A 16,721-nucleotide genomic window follows, 5' to 3' on the forward strand; every position below is an offset into this window, starting at 1 on the left:
CACACGTGTGCATGCATGCATGCACACATACACACAATTAATTGGTTAAATATAAGAAAAGAAATAAGCAGTTTCTTTTTTGAAGTAAATGTGGATATGGGTGCCTTGAGGGAGAGCCATGTGACTTAATACATGCACAAGCTTTGATATCTCTTTTGTTTTCCTGCCTACCTTTTGCGGAAGTCGAATTGCTTTCTTCCGGTAGAATATAACACTGACACTCTCCATCTCCCTTTTCTTTACCGTGGCGCTGAAGTGAAGCATAAATAGCAATGATCTTGCGGCTCTACCTTTGGACTAGCCCTGTGAGGTGAATTTTCCTCTCACAGTACTGGGCAGTGGCAGCAACCACCACTTCCTGTCAGTTCCATGACCATGAGAGAACATCCAGACCTCTGTGTAAAAGGATCATGTCAGTGGGATGCCATTGTGTAGCTGAGTCAGGAGCAAGCGTGTCCTGTTTCATTAGGTACCCATCAGAATGTTCCTCGCTGCTGGATGCCAGTGCTGTCCCACCCAAGGAAGAGGGGTGTGTCCCTGTGCTGTTTGGGTGCCTCTCACAGGGCAGAGATGGGCAGTGTGGGCAAGGCTCTGCGGATGGACAGTCTCAGATGAACAATGACAGAACCATGACGTGGAAATCGAGCAGACACGGGGGCATGGGAAGCATGTCCATCCTGTGTTTACTAGGAGGTACTGGGATGGGGGAATGTTCTCTGACAGGGTTTGGCCCTACCTACTCATTATTGATTCATAGGATGTAGAGGAAAGAACAGGTGCCCACCAAAGACATTGATGTGCCTTGGTCCATTGCTGCCACAGTAACAGAATACCACAGGCCGGGAGATTATAAATGCTAAAGGTATATTCACCTCAGTCAATGATGGAGGAGCAGCATCTAGACAATGAAGGTCTGAGTCAAGGGCTCTTGTCTGCATCCTCACATGGCGGGAGGCATCACATGGCAAGGGAGAAAGATGGAAGAATGCAAGAGGAGGCCGAGTTTACACTCTCAGTGATAAGCTTACTTCCGTAGTTAGGGCCATTTATTCTGCAAGTCAGTCCATTTGTTACATTTATTAATACACCATAGCCCTCGGTGTGTGGTCAGTTCTCAGTCGCTTAGGCTGTTCCTCTGTCAGATAAGTTGCCGTGTGAGGTTTGCAGGACTCTACATTAGCAACTTCTCCTGTCACCGTGACAAACCTGACAGAGGCGACTGAAGGGAGGGAGGATTGATTCTGGTTCATAGTCTCGAAGGATATAAGTCTGTCTTGGTAAGGAAGCCATGATGGTAGGGCTGACTGCTGTCTCAGGGGTTGGAGCATGAGGCAGCGAATCACGTCACAGAGGCAGGCAAGAAGCAGGTATCATCTTCAAGGCCTGCCCTCCACAACCCGTTTCTGCTTGTAAGACCACAGTCCCCAAAAGCTCCGCAGAATAACACAGTGCTACCAACAGTGGATCAAGTGGGGCATTTCACAGTCAGACCCTAATAGGGACATTGAAACCATGGCGACCCATGTAACTGGCATCCTTGGTTGTTCACAGGGAGGACTCTGCATGCCTGGCACCCGGAATGGGTGCCGGTACTGAGATACTCTGAGTAGCTAAACTCACTAGCGGGATGTGCTGGCAGCTCAGGGGCCCCTGTAGAAGCTACTTTGGCCGTGCGTCTTTATGGAGACCAAGTCTTGCGCTGCCTGTGAGTCCCTTTTTGTAGCACAGCTCCCCAAGGGCCAGGCCCTGAGAGTTCTGTGTCAACTTTCTTTCCTGTAACTGTCTCTTAAACGGGGGTGGGGGGGTGGGGGGGAGGGTGTTCCTTCTTTCCCAGTTTCCCCTGAGGTTGCGCCCCATTCGCTCTCTCAGCCAAAAGGGTAAGGATGCGGCTTTCCCGTTGGCTGCCAGGAGCTTTATGCCTGAGCACAATGTCCCCAAGGAGGAGCTAGAGACCAGAGCCTCCCCTTTTAACAAAGTGGCCATAGCTCTTCTTCTGCCAGACCAGGACGTGTGGCGGGGGGGAGGGGTGAGCTGCCAGGAGCTAAGGGTGGCTGGTTCCCACTGGCTGTATTCATTGGTGTATCATTGCGCTCTGTCGTCAAGTGACTTAGAAAGGTCTGTGCCAGGAGTTGTGAAGGGCTCTACAAGAAGACATGGGACCTGTTAGTTCCAGCAGAGGAAGGCAGTTAGGCGTGACAACAGAAAGGGTCTTGGCTGTGCAGTAGTGCTGGCGTGGTGATCTGAGTTGCCAGGCTGCACAGCGGGAGGAAGGGTCTTTTCTTGAATCTGCCCTTTACGGTTGCAGAACATGTGTGTGGGGGGGTTGCTTGTTCATTCCCGGCCGCCCGGGTAGCTTAGTCCTGAAAAAAATCACACAGAAACCATATTAATTAAATCACTGCTTGGCCCATTAACTCTTGTTTCTTATTGGTTAACTTTTACATATTAATTTAACCCACTTCTATTAATCTGTGTATCGCCACGTGGCTGTGGTTTACGGGCTAAAGTTTCAATATGTCTGACTCTGGCCTGGGCTCCATGGCGTCTCTCTGACTCCGCCCAGCAAACAGCCTAACTTTCCCTGCGTAGTTTTGTTCTTTCCTGCCATCGGTTCAAAGCAGTTCTTTACTCATTAACCAATAAAAGCAACGCTTAGACAGAAGGACCTCCCACACCAGGAACACTTTGCTGTGATCTTCCCTGAACCATGGAGAAATAACTTTCTATACTCTTGGATGGAAACCCAGCAGAGAGTCCATCTCTCGAACCGCAGACCCAGAGACACAATTGGTACAAACAGCCAAGCCAAAAACCCTCAGAAATGTAAACGTGCTGGGGAAACACAGTGATGGTCCATGCTCCCTATCCACAGTCATTCGTGTATCCAGTTGAACTCTGGCTGGACCACCGTACTGTCCCTCTTGGGCATTTCTGTGTCAGTGGTGCCATCAGTCTGAGTGTGTGAGCCCACTGGCACATAGCCCCGGAGTCTGGCCACTTTGCCTCCAGCAAGCGGAGGCCTTGCTTCTGCCCCAGTGACCCTTCTAAGTGCCTCCAAGATGAAGGCCACCCATCTGGAAAAGCTCTCCTCTGAATGGTGAGAACAGCAGGCATCGGCACAGGCTTCACAGTGACATCTGTCTTGGCATTTGTGCAGGCCTTAGGTGGCCTTGGCTGGTAGTTACTTCAGTTTTTTGTTGTTGTTGTTGTTTTTCCCCTGCTGTGAGGCAAGTGGAGGAACTGTGGGTAGCCTTGACAAGCCACTGGACAATTTTAGGGGACAGTTTTTCAAAATTATCTGAGCCCCTGAGTTCATGTGAGATGAAGGAAGAAGGGGACGGAGCCAGGACCTGCTCTGAGCTTTAAGGTTGGTACCCTGTGTGGCCAGCAAAGCACATTACCTGCCTGCTTCTGTATCTCATGCTACACCTCCCTGAACCCCCTACTCCAGAGACAGCAGGGAGATTTTCTTTAGATCTAAAACTGACTTTTGAGCCAGATGGTGGTGGCCCACACCCTTAATCCCAGCATTTGGGAGGCAGAGGCAGGCAGACCTCTAAGAGTTTGAGGCCAGCCTGGTCTACAGAGTGAGTTCCAGGACAGCCAGGGCTACATAGTGAAACCCTGTTTAAAAGCCACAAACAAACAAACAAAAAAACCTCCTCAAATCCACCCAAATCCTAACTTTTGAAATCCCCATTCTCTTCCCATTCTTGCCATAAGAATGTAGTTTAGCCCCATAACCTAGATAAGAAATACCTGGGGCCATGCCATGCTTGCATGAAATTTACACATTTTCCAAATACACAATTATTCTATCTTACCCAGTTACCCACAGTTCCATTTCTAACTCATAAACATTTAATTTCAATCATCGAATAGTTGGATAGTCACATGACTTTAGAAACCACCTGTCTCCACAGTTGGGAGAGTGCTGAGTCCCGGATCCACGGGGGGTGGGGGTGGGGTTCTCCTTCCATTCCTGAGCTGCTGGTGCATAGTGAAGCTGGTAAGAAGGGAGTCCTGTGAGCCTGGGAAGGGAACCACTTTGCTCCCTGGAATTAGAAACTCGGATGCATGTGACCAGAGAAACATCGTAAATTGTGATAAAGTGAAAGAGTAGCTGTCTTATATACGTTCGGTGTAGATGGAATAACCTAAAATGCAATAAAGAATAAAATGAAATTTTTAGAAAGACACCCCCACCATGTAGGCTCTTTCCTGTATGAAACACATTACTCATACGAAATACGACCAGTTCTCAAATCGTGAAATTTTAACTTCTGGCCTCTGACTTTGTCCTGAAAAGTGCTGAGGCGACAGGAAGGTCAGAGCTCCGCTGTGGGGGAGGCACGTGCGCTGGTCCAGCTGGAACAAAGCGTCGCCATGGGCTTTTCATTCTTTGGGTCCCGAACTGAAATGAATTGCATGTGTTCGTGGTGAAGGACCATACTTGACGTTGGGAGATATTTAGAATGTTAGTATTTATCGGAATACACTTTAGCTGCACATTTCTGCCTTTTTCCCCATAGCCATCTCTGTCTGTCTGTCTGTCTGTCTGTCTGTCTGTCTGTCTGTCTATCTCCATCTACCTATCCATCCACCCACTTACCTACCTACCCATGGGGCCCATAGATGTGAGTTCTGCTCCACCTTAGCTAAAGACCAGAGAGCTTGAACTTATTTTTCATCTTTCAAAGTTGTTGGCACCAAACAAGATATCCTGATCTAGGGTGTGGTTACTTGGTATTTTGGACATGAAGATGTGGCCCATAGAGGCCGACTGCTCCACCCTCTCCATAGGCAGAGAGTTCAAGTCTCTTCCTACCCCTTCCTTTTAAACCAGGAAATGGCTGCCCCACAGAATACTTGGTCTAAGATGGATTCACTGCATATCTTGCCGAAAATATCAGAATGCTTAACTCAGGAAATAATGGCTTGATGTCTCAAGTATTGAAGCGGATACTGTTCTGTTTGTCCTCTGTGTCAGGTTAAAGCAGTCTTTTGCCTTCTTCCCCCCTTTTTGAATTGGGGTATATAAGTGGATAAAAATAAATGTGGATGGATTCAGTATTCAGTATTCACTGAGTTGCCCTCCTGGTACTATCCTATGTCTCTGTGTTTCTTTCATATCTCTATTCCTCCCACCTAATTTTTCTAACCCACACGCCCCTACCCTGGAATGTACAAAACTGTTGAGACTGGACCCTGACTCCTGTCTATCTTGGGGTTTTTGAGACAGCATCTCAGAATTTAGCCTAGGCTGGTCCAAAACTTGCTGTATAACCCAGACTGGCCTCAAAGTCAAGATCTTCCTGTGTCAGCCTCTTAAATGCTAGGATTGCCTTGAGCTGCCACACCTGATGCAGTCTTTCTTGTCCCCAGTAGCTTTAGTAGCCACCACCGGCATGGCATAGTCTAGAGGACATGGGATAGCTCCCACAAAAGAATTATGTGACCTCAGATGTATCTCGGATATCCGATGTATGCAGAACAAACGTCGTCATCCTTATCCTCAGTCTGTCAGTCATTCACGTGGTGGATGCTGAGGACAGCACAATCAGAAGTAGAGCTTCTCACACTCTTCAGAGGTTTTCAGAGAAGGAGCAGGATGCTGGAGCAAGGTGGTAAACAGTAGAATCAATTGAGCTACACACAGGGAGGTGCTGGGAACCAGAGAAAGGGCCCCTGCCTCAGAGAGGGAGGAACAGCTATGTTAATAAAGTCAAGGGAAAGCACATGCCTCTTGAACAGGGACAACAACGGCCTCTAGGTGTTTGGAACAGAGACGACAGCACAGGGTTATGTATACAGTCGGGAATGGGGCAGATGTGCTGCTGACCCCTAGGCTGGAGGAGAGAGGGGGCAGTCACTTGAACCCAGCAACTGAGAGCTCCTGACAGGACCTGGAATATGATAGGGTGGATCCAAAGCAGAGACCAGTACCATCCACAGAAGTCCAGGGGCCTCCTTCTTCCCACGCTCACACCACCTCCCACTGTGAGTTCCTACTGAACAAACCTATCGGATGTCTTTAGTCATGGAAGTTAGGAACTGTGAGCCCCTGCGACCACAGCAGCACTCACGGGAGAGCCATCTGAGAGTGGAAGAGGGCCAGCAGTGGGGAAGTCTGTGAGCTGGAGGGGTAACCCTGAGGTGGAGAGCTGGCCTAGCTTGCACAGGCCGGCAGGTTTTTGTTATTTAATTATTATTATTTTTTAAATAAGCTCTAACAAAATCTAAACAGAATGGAACCTGGCTGGGGTGAGGTCTGGAGTGCTACAGCCAACGACATAGTTTTCACTGACCGCTCCACCTGCAGATCAGGAAGTACCTTAGTGACAGAGTGAAGGGGGGAGGGGAGAGCTAGATACAAGACAGGAGGTAGCCAGGAGCCAAGCCTCCAGGAGGAAGGCGCCTCAGGCTAGTGATAAGGTAGCGCACTGCGCCACACTCCTGGTGCCAAGCAGGGATAGTCTCTGAGATTTGGTGACCACAGAGACCAGGGGAAGAAGTGGGGAGATTGTCCCCAGGTTCTGGTCAGTGCGGGACAGTGCTGGACTAGATTCCACGCCCACCTGTTAACGTTTTCCCCACTACTAGCCTTGTGCTTCCAACCCCCATCTAACAGTTGAGACTCCTGGTGAATGCCTGCAACCTTAGATGAACTTTAAGTTGATCGGTAAGTGCAGGGTGCTGTTTGTTTACCTGCATGTAAGGGAAGTGCTTTCGTTAGCACTTTTGAACTGCCAGCATCTCCCCTCTTGTGCTTTGGGTAAGGAAAACGAGGATTGTTTGAATTCACCACTGCAATGCCACGACAACCGTTCTAATGGCTACTCAGTGACTCACGGGAGGGAAGGAAGTGTGTTTGGCATGGGTAAGCCAGCCAGAGAGATGCTCTGTGCCCTGGGCAGGACAGAGAAGGATGGTGTAAAATACAAAGAAAAATCTATGAATTGTCTACTTTTGGAATATTCCTTTTAACGAATTTTTGGTGACTTGTGCCTGAACATAGCCAAAGACATGGAAATGAATGGAGGGGGTGGCGTTGCACGGTAGTGCTCAGCCTCACTGGTTCTCCTAAGGGCATTAGATGTGCTCACGGGCCGTACCCATAACCCAGAAAAGCCGGTTCCCACTTCCACTCCATCAACACTCCCGGTTCCAATGCACTTTCTACCAGCATCACGTTTTTCTGCAATTTACATTTAGTCAGCGGGTGTTTTTGTTTTGTTTTGTTTTGTTTTTATCACTCACTTTCAAATTTCAGTTCTAATTTAAGTTTGCTGGCTACAGCTGCTTTTAGAGAATTCTCATTACAAGTGGGGAGAAATGTTCCGCTGTAAAGTTCATTCACCCCGGAGTCCAGCTTGTGGGCAACTGGATTTCACAATATTCCCATCTCAGATTCTTTCTCGTAGCTCTCTTCACGGGCGTCCCTGGCCGGGCTCCCGTGATTTAGAAGGCTGGCCATAAAGCCAGTAATTGAATTGCGGCCCTTGTTAGTTAATGGGGGTCAAGGCATCAGATCGGAATAATGCAGCTTGGTGTGTTACTCAGAGATTCCAGGAAAGCTTTTATTTTTTCCTGTGATTTCCACTTTCCACCCTAAAGCAGTAAACAGCAGTGGCCTTGTTCAGCTCGCGCACAGACAGCGCATCGTTCGTCCTCTCAAGCCAAGCCCTCTCCAGGCATCACTGCGGAAGACTTGGGAAGTGCCCAGGCTGTTGCAAGTGTGCTATGGAGTCTGAATCTAAATTTACATGTGTTTCAAAGTAAATACTTGACTAGCGTTGTAAAGACCCAAGCATCTTCAGCCTAGAAAACTACTGTTTAGGCAGTGCCTGATGGTGCTTCTTAGGTGGCCGAGGCAGGAGGATGGCTGTTCAGAGCTAAACTTAGTGAGACCCTGTCTCAAAATAAATGGTAATGAAACAAACAGATACCAGCAAAACGGTATCAGTGGGGGGTGGACACCTGGGATAGAGTTCAGGGGTGGAATGCTTGTCTGGCGTGTGTGAGGGAAGCTCTGATTTAATTGCCAGTTAGAGCAAAGAAGAGAAAACTCCCATGGGCTATCATGATGACCTGCCACCTGACCAAGGAGGCCGTCAGAAAAACCGACACAGCTTCGTTTCAGGATCGTCCTGAGCAGGCTTCAGTGTGCAGTGAGATTGCAGTGATACACTTCTCACACCCGTAAGGTACACAGATCTGTTTGTATTTCCCGCGTCTCCTTATGCTTTGGACATGTGGTAAGCCTCCAGCCCCGTGGAAGCACAGAACAAGCCATCTCCTTCACAGAGAAAGTGACCCCTGCGGTTGGTCTCAAAGAATTGGGTTTTCTATGCAGGGTATGTAGACCTATGGCCCCATTTCCCATAGTACTCCCAGCACGTACTGCATTGGGCCACCCCTGCAGCTGCACCAACGTATCTAGTTAAGGACTTCCCCCAACTTTTGCCTGAAAGCTGAGACCGTTCACCTTGATTCCCCGCCTCCCAGGCGGACTGTGTTCCCAGCAGCCCTGTGCTTGTGCCCAGTCTCTCTCACCGTTTTGAATTCCTCACGGGGCCTGCCTTGCTGCTTGCACTCAGCGGAAGGATCATGGCTTAATGATTTGTTGATGGCTGACTCCTGTTTTATAGACTACAGCATGAGGCGCAAGTTGCCGAGGTGGCTTCCTGGAAGTTGTGTGACGATAGTGGGTTTAGCCTCTAGGCCTAGCCCCCGTTAGCCCCCGTGTCTTCTAACCAGTATTTTCAAACTACCCAACATGCTTGCTTCTCTGCATCCCTTGGGCCCTGAGGGTCCCCTTACCACAGGGTTTGTCCTGGACTAAAAAGGTCTTGTGGTGCCCTCTACTTGTGGTGACGTGTCACTAACGTCAGCCAAGCTATAAGGCGGGAATCTTGCCTTCCCTTGTGTGACCAACACAAGCAAGACTACTCAGTCTGCAGTGAGTTCTTGCCCGTGAAGGGACTTGGATACTTCACTATCTGGTTCATTTAGGATCCCGAGGGATGGAAATATGCACACTCCCATGTTGCTGAGGATGGATGGATGAACTAACAACTCTTGGCCCCTTTCAGACAGTTGCAGATCTCATCTCCAGTCTCAGGGAGAGGATTCAAGACTCTGCTCTTGTGGCTTATTCAGATGTAACCCAGGGCTCCTCCCCACCCGCATGCTCTCACAGGTTGCCCCCTCCATTAGAATTCCCCACTGCAGAGAGTACAGTAGGCCCATCAGTATCCCTATTTTAAAGTGCCCACAGGCAGAGTCAGTGGGGGCTCCCTTATCCCAGGCTGCATGGACCCTTTATCAGTTTTCCCCTGGCTCTCCCAACAATCCTCCCTCACTGGGCACAATGCAGGGACCAAACGGAAAAGAAAATGGTGAAGTGGTGTGCAGGAGCAGGTAAAACATGCTGCCCTTCACGTAAGATTGTGTTCAACTTGAAAACGGTAAGCTAAATCAAACCCAACCTCAGGTTCTCTCTACGGTTTTCTCCTGCTGCCTTGACTGTATGCTGGAGGTAATGGCCTTGACTCACGTCTAAAAGCAGCTGGGATTTGATTTGTCAAGGTCGGGAGGGACTGGAATTGGAGGCAGATGCCCAGGATGCAGATCCCAGTTGTGCCTCTGTCTCCCTCCACATTAGTTTAATGCAACCTTCAGAGAGGTTGGCAGCAGGACCGCCAGACAAATGTTTCACCTGTCCATGTGGCTCCGTACAATTGTCTGTACAGCAGAGTTCCTTCTGATGGCCTCAAACTTGTAAAGATCTCAGCATGGAGCCTGTCTCTATGCTTGACCTTCGTCAAAGGTCTAGAGATGGTATAAGCACTGTCTGAACTGTGTTCTTTTGTAGTTATGTAATCTGTCACTCAGTTCTGAATTCATTTATTGGGAACAAAATGGCCATGGCATTTAAGCCATTCTGTGAAGGCCGAGAAAGTCTGAGCCAGACTTGTCTGATGGCAAAGGTTAAAGATGCAATGTTTTCACTTTGGGAAGATAGGTACTGCTGCAGAAAGGCATGGGCAGGGGCAATGGGCAAGGGGAATGGACACGGACAAGGGGAATGAGCATGGGCAAGGGGAATGACCATGGTTAGGGGCAATGGGCACAGGCAGGGGGAATGGGCACGGGCAGGGGGAATGGGCACAGTTGCGTTGTATGGGGGCTTGGATGTACAAGGGAAGAAGGCGTTTTATTCACGTCTGTATCTGAGTGTCTGATGCTCCCACTCCCATACATTTCTTCACATCACTTGGAGGACAGGTAGAGCTTTCTGGGTGTCGTCTGCCTAGGGCCTTTCCTCGAGCTTCCCTGGCAAAGTGTGTTGGGCCACGAGTTCCTGTAACGCTGTGTGGCTCTCTCCACGGGTTTATAAAGTATGTTATAGCCTTCCTTTGACACTTGACAGATTTTTCAGGAGTCCGCTAACCCGGCTCCCTGTTCATTGCGGTGCTACCTTGCAGGCTGGTGTTTCAGCGGGCAGGCTTGGAGGTCACTGTGGAGTCAGTGTTTGATAATAAAAGATCCCTTCCAGTGCACACAGAGAACAAGGTCCCGCCATTTCCGTGCCAGCGTTCTCTCTCGGGATTTCAGGAGTTTGTTGAATGTACATTCCTAGCTATCCATTTCATTCCTCATGTTAGGAGTATATATATTTGTATTCTTTCCATTCTTGCTTTGATGAAAAGTAAATTTTTAAAGTAATGCTTAATTCATCAGTCTTGTCCTGGGCCGTTCCTTTTTTCTTCCATTAGCAGTTGTTAGGTTGAACGATCACCCTCTGTAGAGGCACCTCCTTGGGGACAATGGTTAAATGCCGGCTTTGTTTTGTGCTGCAGGCAGTAGCTGCGACTACGGATCCAGATGCACACAGCAGCTGTGAAAGCCAGGCTGGCGTCCTTGGAGATGAAGGTCTGGAGCTGGGACCTCTGGTCGCGGGCGTGAATGGGGGTCTGAACCAGGCTGCCCACCCCAAGAACATGACAACAGCTCAGAATGGCCATGGGCAGGGTGCCACGGCCACTTGTTCAGCCTCCAACCCGAAGGCCCCCAAAATGGTGACATCCTCAGCATGTCAGAATGGAAGCTGCAAAAGCAGCCCAAGCAGCGACCCGGAAGCCGCGGAAACCAGGCTCAGCCCTTCCAAGCTGGTGCGTCTTTTCTCGGGGAATCGGAAGAGGATGAACGCCAACCCAGAGAGGCCTCGCTCGGTGGTCCTCGTGGGGAATTCTTCCACGTGGAATGCCCTGGCCTCCTTCCGTAAAATGGGATCTTTTAAAAGACTGAAATCCTCTGTCCTACAAGGAATTCAGAACCGGGAGGGGGCAGATGTTTCCAAGGAAGAGCCCGCAGGAGACCCGGGAAGGGCTGCTCCCAATGGCACCATCGGCATCCTGGGAAAGGGCCTGGGCAGGTGCCCATCCTTGGGGCCTGCAGGGGATGGGACCGGGTCTGACTGCTCGGACCCTGAGGACACAGAGGATGCCTTCCAGAGGAGCACGCACCGCTCACGCAGCATTCGCAGAGCCTATGGCCTGGGCCGCATCAGCCTGCTGGACCTGGGGCGGCAGGCAGCACCGGAGCCTGCCCTGTGCGAGATCCACGTGAGCGACCCTGAGCCCATCCCTCTGCCGCGCAGAAGCAAGAGCATCGACAGCTTGAGCATCCTGAAGAGCTCCTTCAAGCGCAAGTCTGCGTCCAACCTCACGGAACTGACGGGCGACAGGCAGGTTCCCCCCAGGACCCTGAGCAGCTCATCTGCTGACTCCGAGAAGCCAGGTGGCTCCCAGAGAAGGACCAGACGCTGGAGGAGCCCCATCAGGGCCAAGGACTTCGACCGGGTTTTAAGACTGGTGAGCACCGTCAAGGACGCAGCCTGGAAGCGGGAGGCCTCCAGGAGTATGGCTCCTGGCCCGGGTCCTGGCCCAGGGGATGCGAACCCGCCGCTGGGGTCACACAGGCTACACGATGACTACTCGCGCCGCACCAGCAGCAGCGCGGAGCCAGATGCCAGGCGTGGTGGCCCTTTATCCACACCCTGTATCCCTGCACCGTGCGCTGCCACACCCCTCGTAGCTCAAGAACCCCACCTGGATGTGGACACGGCGGTCTTTCCCCTGGAAGCCAAAAGTGCGCAGGCCCTGGGGAACGATGAACCTAGTGCCAGTAGCTCCTCACCAACTCTCACAGACCCAGAGGGGTCGAGCCAAGCCTCCAATGAGGCAACTGCTGGCAGCCAGCTTCCCGTGGATCCTGTACAGCTCCCCACCCCTCTGAGGCCCACCACGCCCAAACCCCAAAGTCCTCAGAGCCCAGGGAGTACTAAATGCCCCAGCAGTCTCAGCGTGCTGTCCCTCAGTTCAGCGGACAGTGAAGAAAGGACTGAGGACCCTGCCCACAGGCAGCCAGGACCCGTGTCCCTCCAGGATGCCGGACGCACCGCGGCTGGTGGTGAGGGAGGAGAAAGTAGTGACAGCTGTTTGCCCGCGAGTCTCGATGGGGCCGCCCATCCGGAAGAGAAGAAGGAGGAGGTAAGGGTCCAGGTGGAGTCCCTCTGGTTGGTGACGGTGCCAGGAGAGCTGCTTTTCTAGTATTGCTCGGCCATTCTTCCAGGGATTTCCAAAGGCTACTGGTTCTGCTGTGCCGAGTAATCACGTTGATTTTTTGCAGAGATGGAAGTTGTTGAATTAATCTAGTTGTGAAGTACTTCCCCATATTCCTCTGTGATAGGTGCTTACTTGGCAGGTACAAGGTCCCAGGTTTGATCCCCAGCACCACATTTCCCCAAAATGGAAACTCTAGCTCAGATAAATTGAATTGCCAATGAATAGGATTCCTTAGTGTGGTGTTCACTCATTGAAGAGATATTTGCTGAGTATCTGCTATGCGCTCCTAGGTTCTGGAGGTAAGGAATTAATGTGGCCATTCGAGTGTCTCAAAGTTCTCACACTTTGAAACAATGTTATAATTCGAATCACCTGTGTATTTTAAATTGTTGCCCTATCCTTTCCAACAAGATCCTTGCAGATGCAGCTCTTTTTGATAGGGAACATAACATGTCTTGAGTCTTTTATTTCCTAGGAAGGAGTAAGAAATGCGCAGCTCGGTACCTGTCAAGCCCAGAGTGATGCTTTTAATGATGGCCATTGTACGTATTTTTAGGGTAGAGCTCCAAGCAGCTCATGGATCTGTCAGCACACAGCTGTCAGAACTATGAGAGCACTGTTCGTTTCACATCCTGTCAAGCATCCAGGCAATTTTGCTTCACTGTGCAAATCTTACTTTATAAGAACACTCAGTAATATTTCCTTACATAGCTAAAGACAGAAGCATGTCTATGTGTATATATTGTAAATTGTTCTTTGCACATGTTCCTAGACTGTACTACAGCTGTGAATTGGTGCTTGGGATAGGGAATTACCCCTTAGGAAATGTTCCCTCCTCCTAAATCCTGGAGAGGGCCAACAGGTAAATGGTTGCACAGTTAGTTGGGTTTGCAAACAGAAGCCAGGTCAACCTGTGGACTAGCTGTTATAAATTTACTGATGTGAGATTTTGCTCCGTAGCCCAGACTGGCCTCAAAATCAGTCCCAGGCGCTACCACACTTCCTACCTGGCAAATATCTATTTTTGACCTTTGCTGTCCAGAGACATCTAGATCATAGGGCCTTCGGAAAAGGACCTAGAAAGTAAAATTACTACAGAGTGCTTGGAGAAGATCCAAACCAGATTTAAGAGTACCCCGTCAGCAGGAGTGTGGCTATTTACTCTCTAGGCCCCAGGGCCATTTTGTCTGTAAGAGCTGTCCAGTATTGAAGATGATTTGCTCATCTGCATACTTAAAAAAAAAGTGTGGATCCATTGCAGGACACAGGTGGCACTGGGAAGGAGTTCCAACTCTGCTGACTTTGGGTTTTTTTATTATTATTATTAGGCAAAGGCTTTATTCAATCCTGAGCGTGCTTGTCAGTTTTGGATCTGTACTACAGAATGTCCTGGCCACTGGCTGCGTGTGGTTGCACACACGTGTGGTTGCACACACGTGTAATCTCAGTGCCTATAGATGGAGGGAGGAGGACTGTGACCCTGACACCGCTCTGCTGTGTAGCATGGCGGACTCAACAAAGAGTAGCGTCTTGTTGGTGGTTGTGCCAGTTGAGAGCAAAGATTTGGCAGTCCTACTGGACTCTGACGGGGATTGCGTATCGTGTCAGAGACTGAGTACATCTCAAGATTGAAGGCAGAGAGAAGGGGTGAGTAAGACCACATAGTCACCATCCAAGGACATTCCCCAAGTGACCTTAGGACCTCCCACTAGGATCTCCTAATACGTTTGTCTCCAAAACTGAGCTTTAGCTTTGAACCTTGGGAGGACATTGAACATCCAGATTAGCCTTTGTGAGACTTGTCTCTCAAGCAGACACTCCTGCCCCCATTTTCTGGAGGCCCACCACTCTAGTAAAGGATTTTTGTAAGTCTAGCAGGTTCTATATGTTAAAGGTAGGATTCTGGGGCTGAGGTAGATTGCTTCCTTTCCATGCTGAGTGTGAGTGTGATCTCCAGGACTATATAATCCCAGTATGGTGTCTCCTGCCCTGTAATCTTATCTTTTGAGAGGTAGAGACAAGAAGTTTAAGGTAATCCTCAGTTGCATGGAACCGTATCTCAAAGCAAAATAAAATATAAAATAATTTGGGGGGAATTTTAAAATTTTAAGAGTCTTAACCAGATTGCTGTAAAAAGGCGCTGGGATCAGCAGTGGGTTGGAGGGGTGTCTGGCTAGACTGCTGTCATTTGCAAAACATGGCCTCATCCTGCCACCTTGTGGTGAGTCTTGGTAAAGAACAGTGTTGGGTTCATCATGACCCTAAAAATTATTCCTTCATTTAAAAATGCTATTCAGAAGCTGAGTGTACTGACACAGATCTGTAACCCCAGAGAGGCAGGAGGATTTCGAGATCGAGGCCAACCAGAGCTGCCTAGTAAGTTCTGTCTTGAAAAGACACACATAGACTTACACACAAACACACACACGTTCAAGACCCAGGGCTGTCACTCTCTGATAGAGTTACTCCCCAGCACTTGCCAGACTGTGAATTCTTCGTTGAACTTTGGTGATGAAGGCCTTCTGACATTTATTTGTTAACAGTGTTCCTCATTCCCTAGAATGGTGCAGGATTCATAGTTCACGGTATTAGTACAGAATTTACAAAAGGAACACTGTCTTTCTATCTGTTTGCAGGGTAGAATCATTGATTATAAATGAGCGCAAGCTCTGAGCCCTTCCCAGAACTGGGGTGAATCTTTTGTAAATGCTTCTAGTTTGTGGGACTCTGGCTCAGAAGATGCCATTCAGGTATCTTGGCAAACTGGGGAGTCTTGAACTTCTCTGGGTCTCCGTTGTCCCTAAGTATGGAGTGACTGGCTGCCTGATAGAATTGTGGAAGCCACATAGTCACTTATTTAAATGTTTACTTAACATCTTAACAGTTTTCAAGATGATCATTTTAAGTATGTGTATGTCATACATGTATTATGAGACAACATGTATGTCTGTGTACCCTGTATGTGTCTAGTGTCTGAGGAGACCTAAGGAGAATATTGGATCCCCTGAAACGGGAGTTATGGATGGTTGTGAGTTGCCATATGGATGCTAGGAATCGAACTGAGGTCCTTTGGTCCTCCGAAAGAGAAATAAGTTCTCTTAACCACTGAGCCATCTCTCCAGCCACGCTCCCTCAAATCTTTTTGCATATAACACTGCATTATATTTTGCAAGAAGTTGAGAAACTCTTCCAATAAATTAGATTGATTGCACATTAATATTTTTAATGCGACAGTATCTAATTTAGTTCAGGCTGACCTTGAACTCACTATAAAACCTTGAACTTCTGACCCTCCTGCTTCTGCCTCCCAAGTGCTGGGACGACAGTGTGTTCCTGTGTTTATGCTGCTAGTAACCAAAGCTGACAGCTTCATTCATACGAGGCAAGCGTTCTGCTACTGCCATCCCAGGCCTTTTATATCCTAACAGTGTTATATTTCATTCAGTGACGTCACCAAACCCAATGTGTTTTGAATCTACCAGGTGCAAGAGACTGAAGTCAGATAAAGCGTGGTAAGGCGTACAAACACCACTGAGATGTATGTGAGGATTGTCTAGCATGGACTAAATCCCACAAAAGATATAAAGCCAATATAAAGAAAAGTCATGGTTCTCACCCACTTGTATAAAATCGGTCCCAGTAGTATCAGATTTGATAAGGGTGACCACACTTGACTGACAGGAGTGGGGTTCCGGAAGGTGTAGTCGTCTGGGCAGGTGATGCAGACCCCTGTTACTGTGAAGAGCGAGGAGGGGTGTCATTTGGTTTGATGTGGTAGAGCCATCCAGCTGCAGATGCCATAGTTGTGGTCAGATCACCCACACTCCCAGCCCCCATGCAGAGACACTGTGTTACCTGGTGAGTGCTGAGGAACCAGGAATGTGTGTTTACAGAGAGACAAGCCAGGCTCTGAGCTCTGGAGATGAGATTTAGAAGGAAAAGCCCCAGAAGGAAAGTTGCCAGTTTATATAAAAAAAAAAATCCTGAAGGTGATAAGGTGAGGTCAGAGTAGACAGGAACTAAGGCGCGCTGAGGTTACCCTGAGCTTGTCACACAGGCTGCTGTGTGGTTAACCTGGGCTGACCAGTC

The 16,721-nt window shown here is 49.1% G+C and overlaps 1 protein-coding gene across 2 annotated transcripts in view; it reads left to right on the plus strand.

The window, feature by feature from the left end:
* Spata13 (spermatogenesis associated 13) overlaps positions 1 to 16,721 on the plus strand; it is a 180,920-nt gene that overhangs the window by 91,581 nt on the left and 72,618 nt on the right. For both annotated transcript variants that reach the window (XM_085698594.2, XM_087912157.1), the window contains one exon: positions 10,866 to 12,557. In XM_085698594.2, the coding sequence (XP_085554720.2) occupies positions 11,007 to 12,557 (1,551 nt within the window). In that variant the 5' untranslated portion in view covers positions 10,866 to 11,006. The remainder of the gene's footprint in view (positions 1 to 10,865; positions 12,558 to 16,721) is intronic.

The sequence above is a fragment of the Myodes glareolus genome, chromosome 12 (genome assembly GCF_982192425.1).
Source record: "Myodes glareolus chromosome 12, mMyoGla1.1, whole genome shotgun sequence".
In the NCBI taxonomy this organism is placed as follows: Eukaryota; Metazoa; Chordata; class Mammalia; order Rodentia; family Cricetidae; genus Myodes; species Myodes glareolus.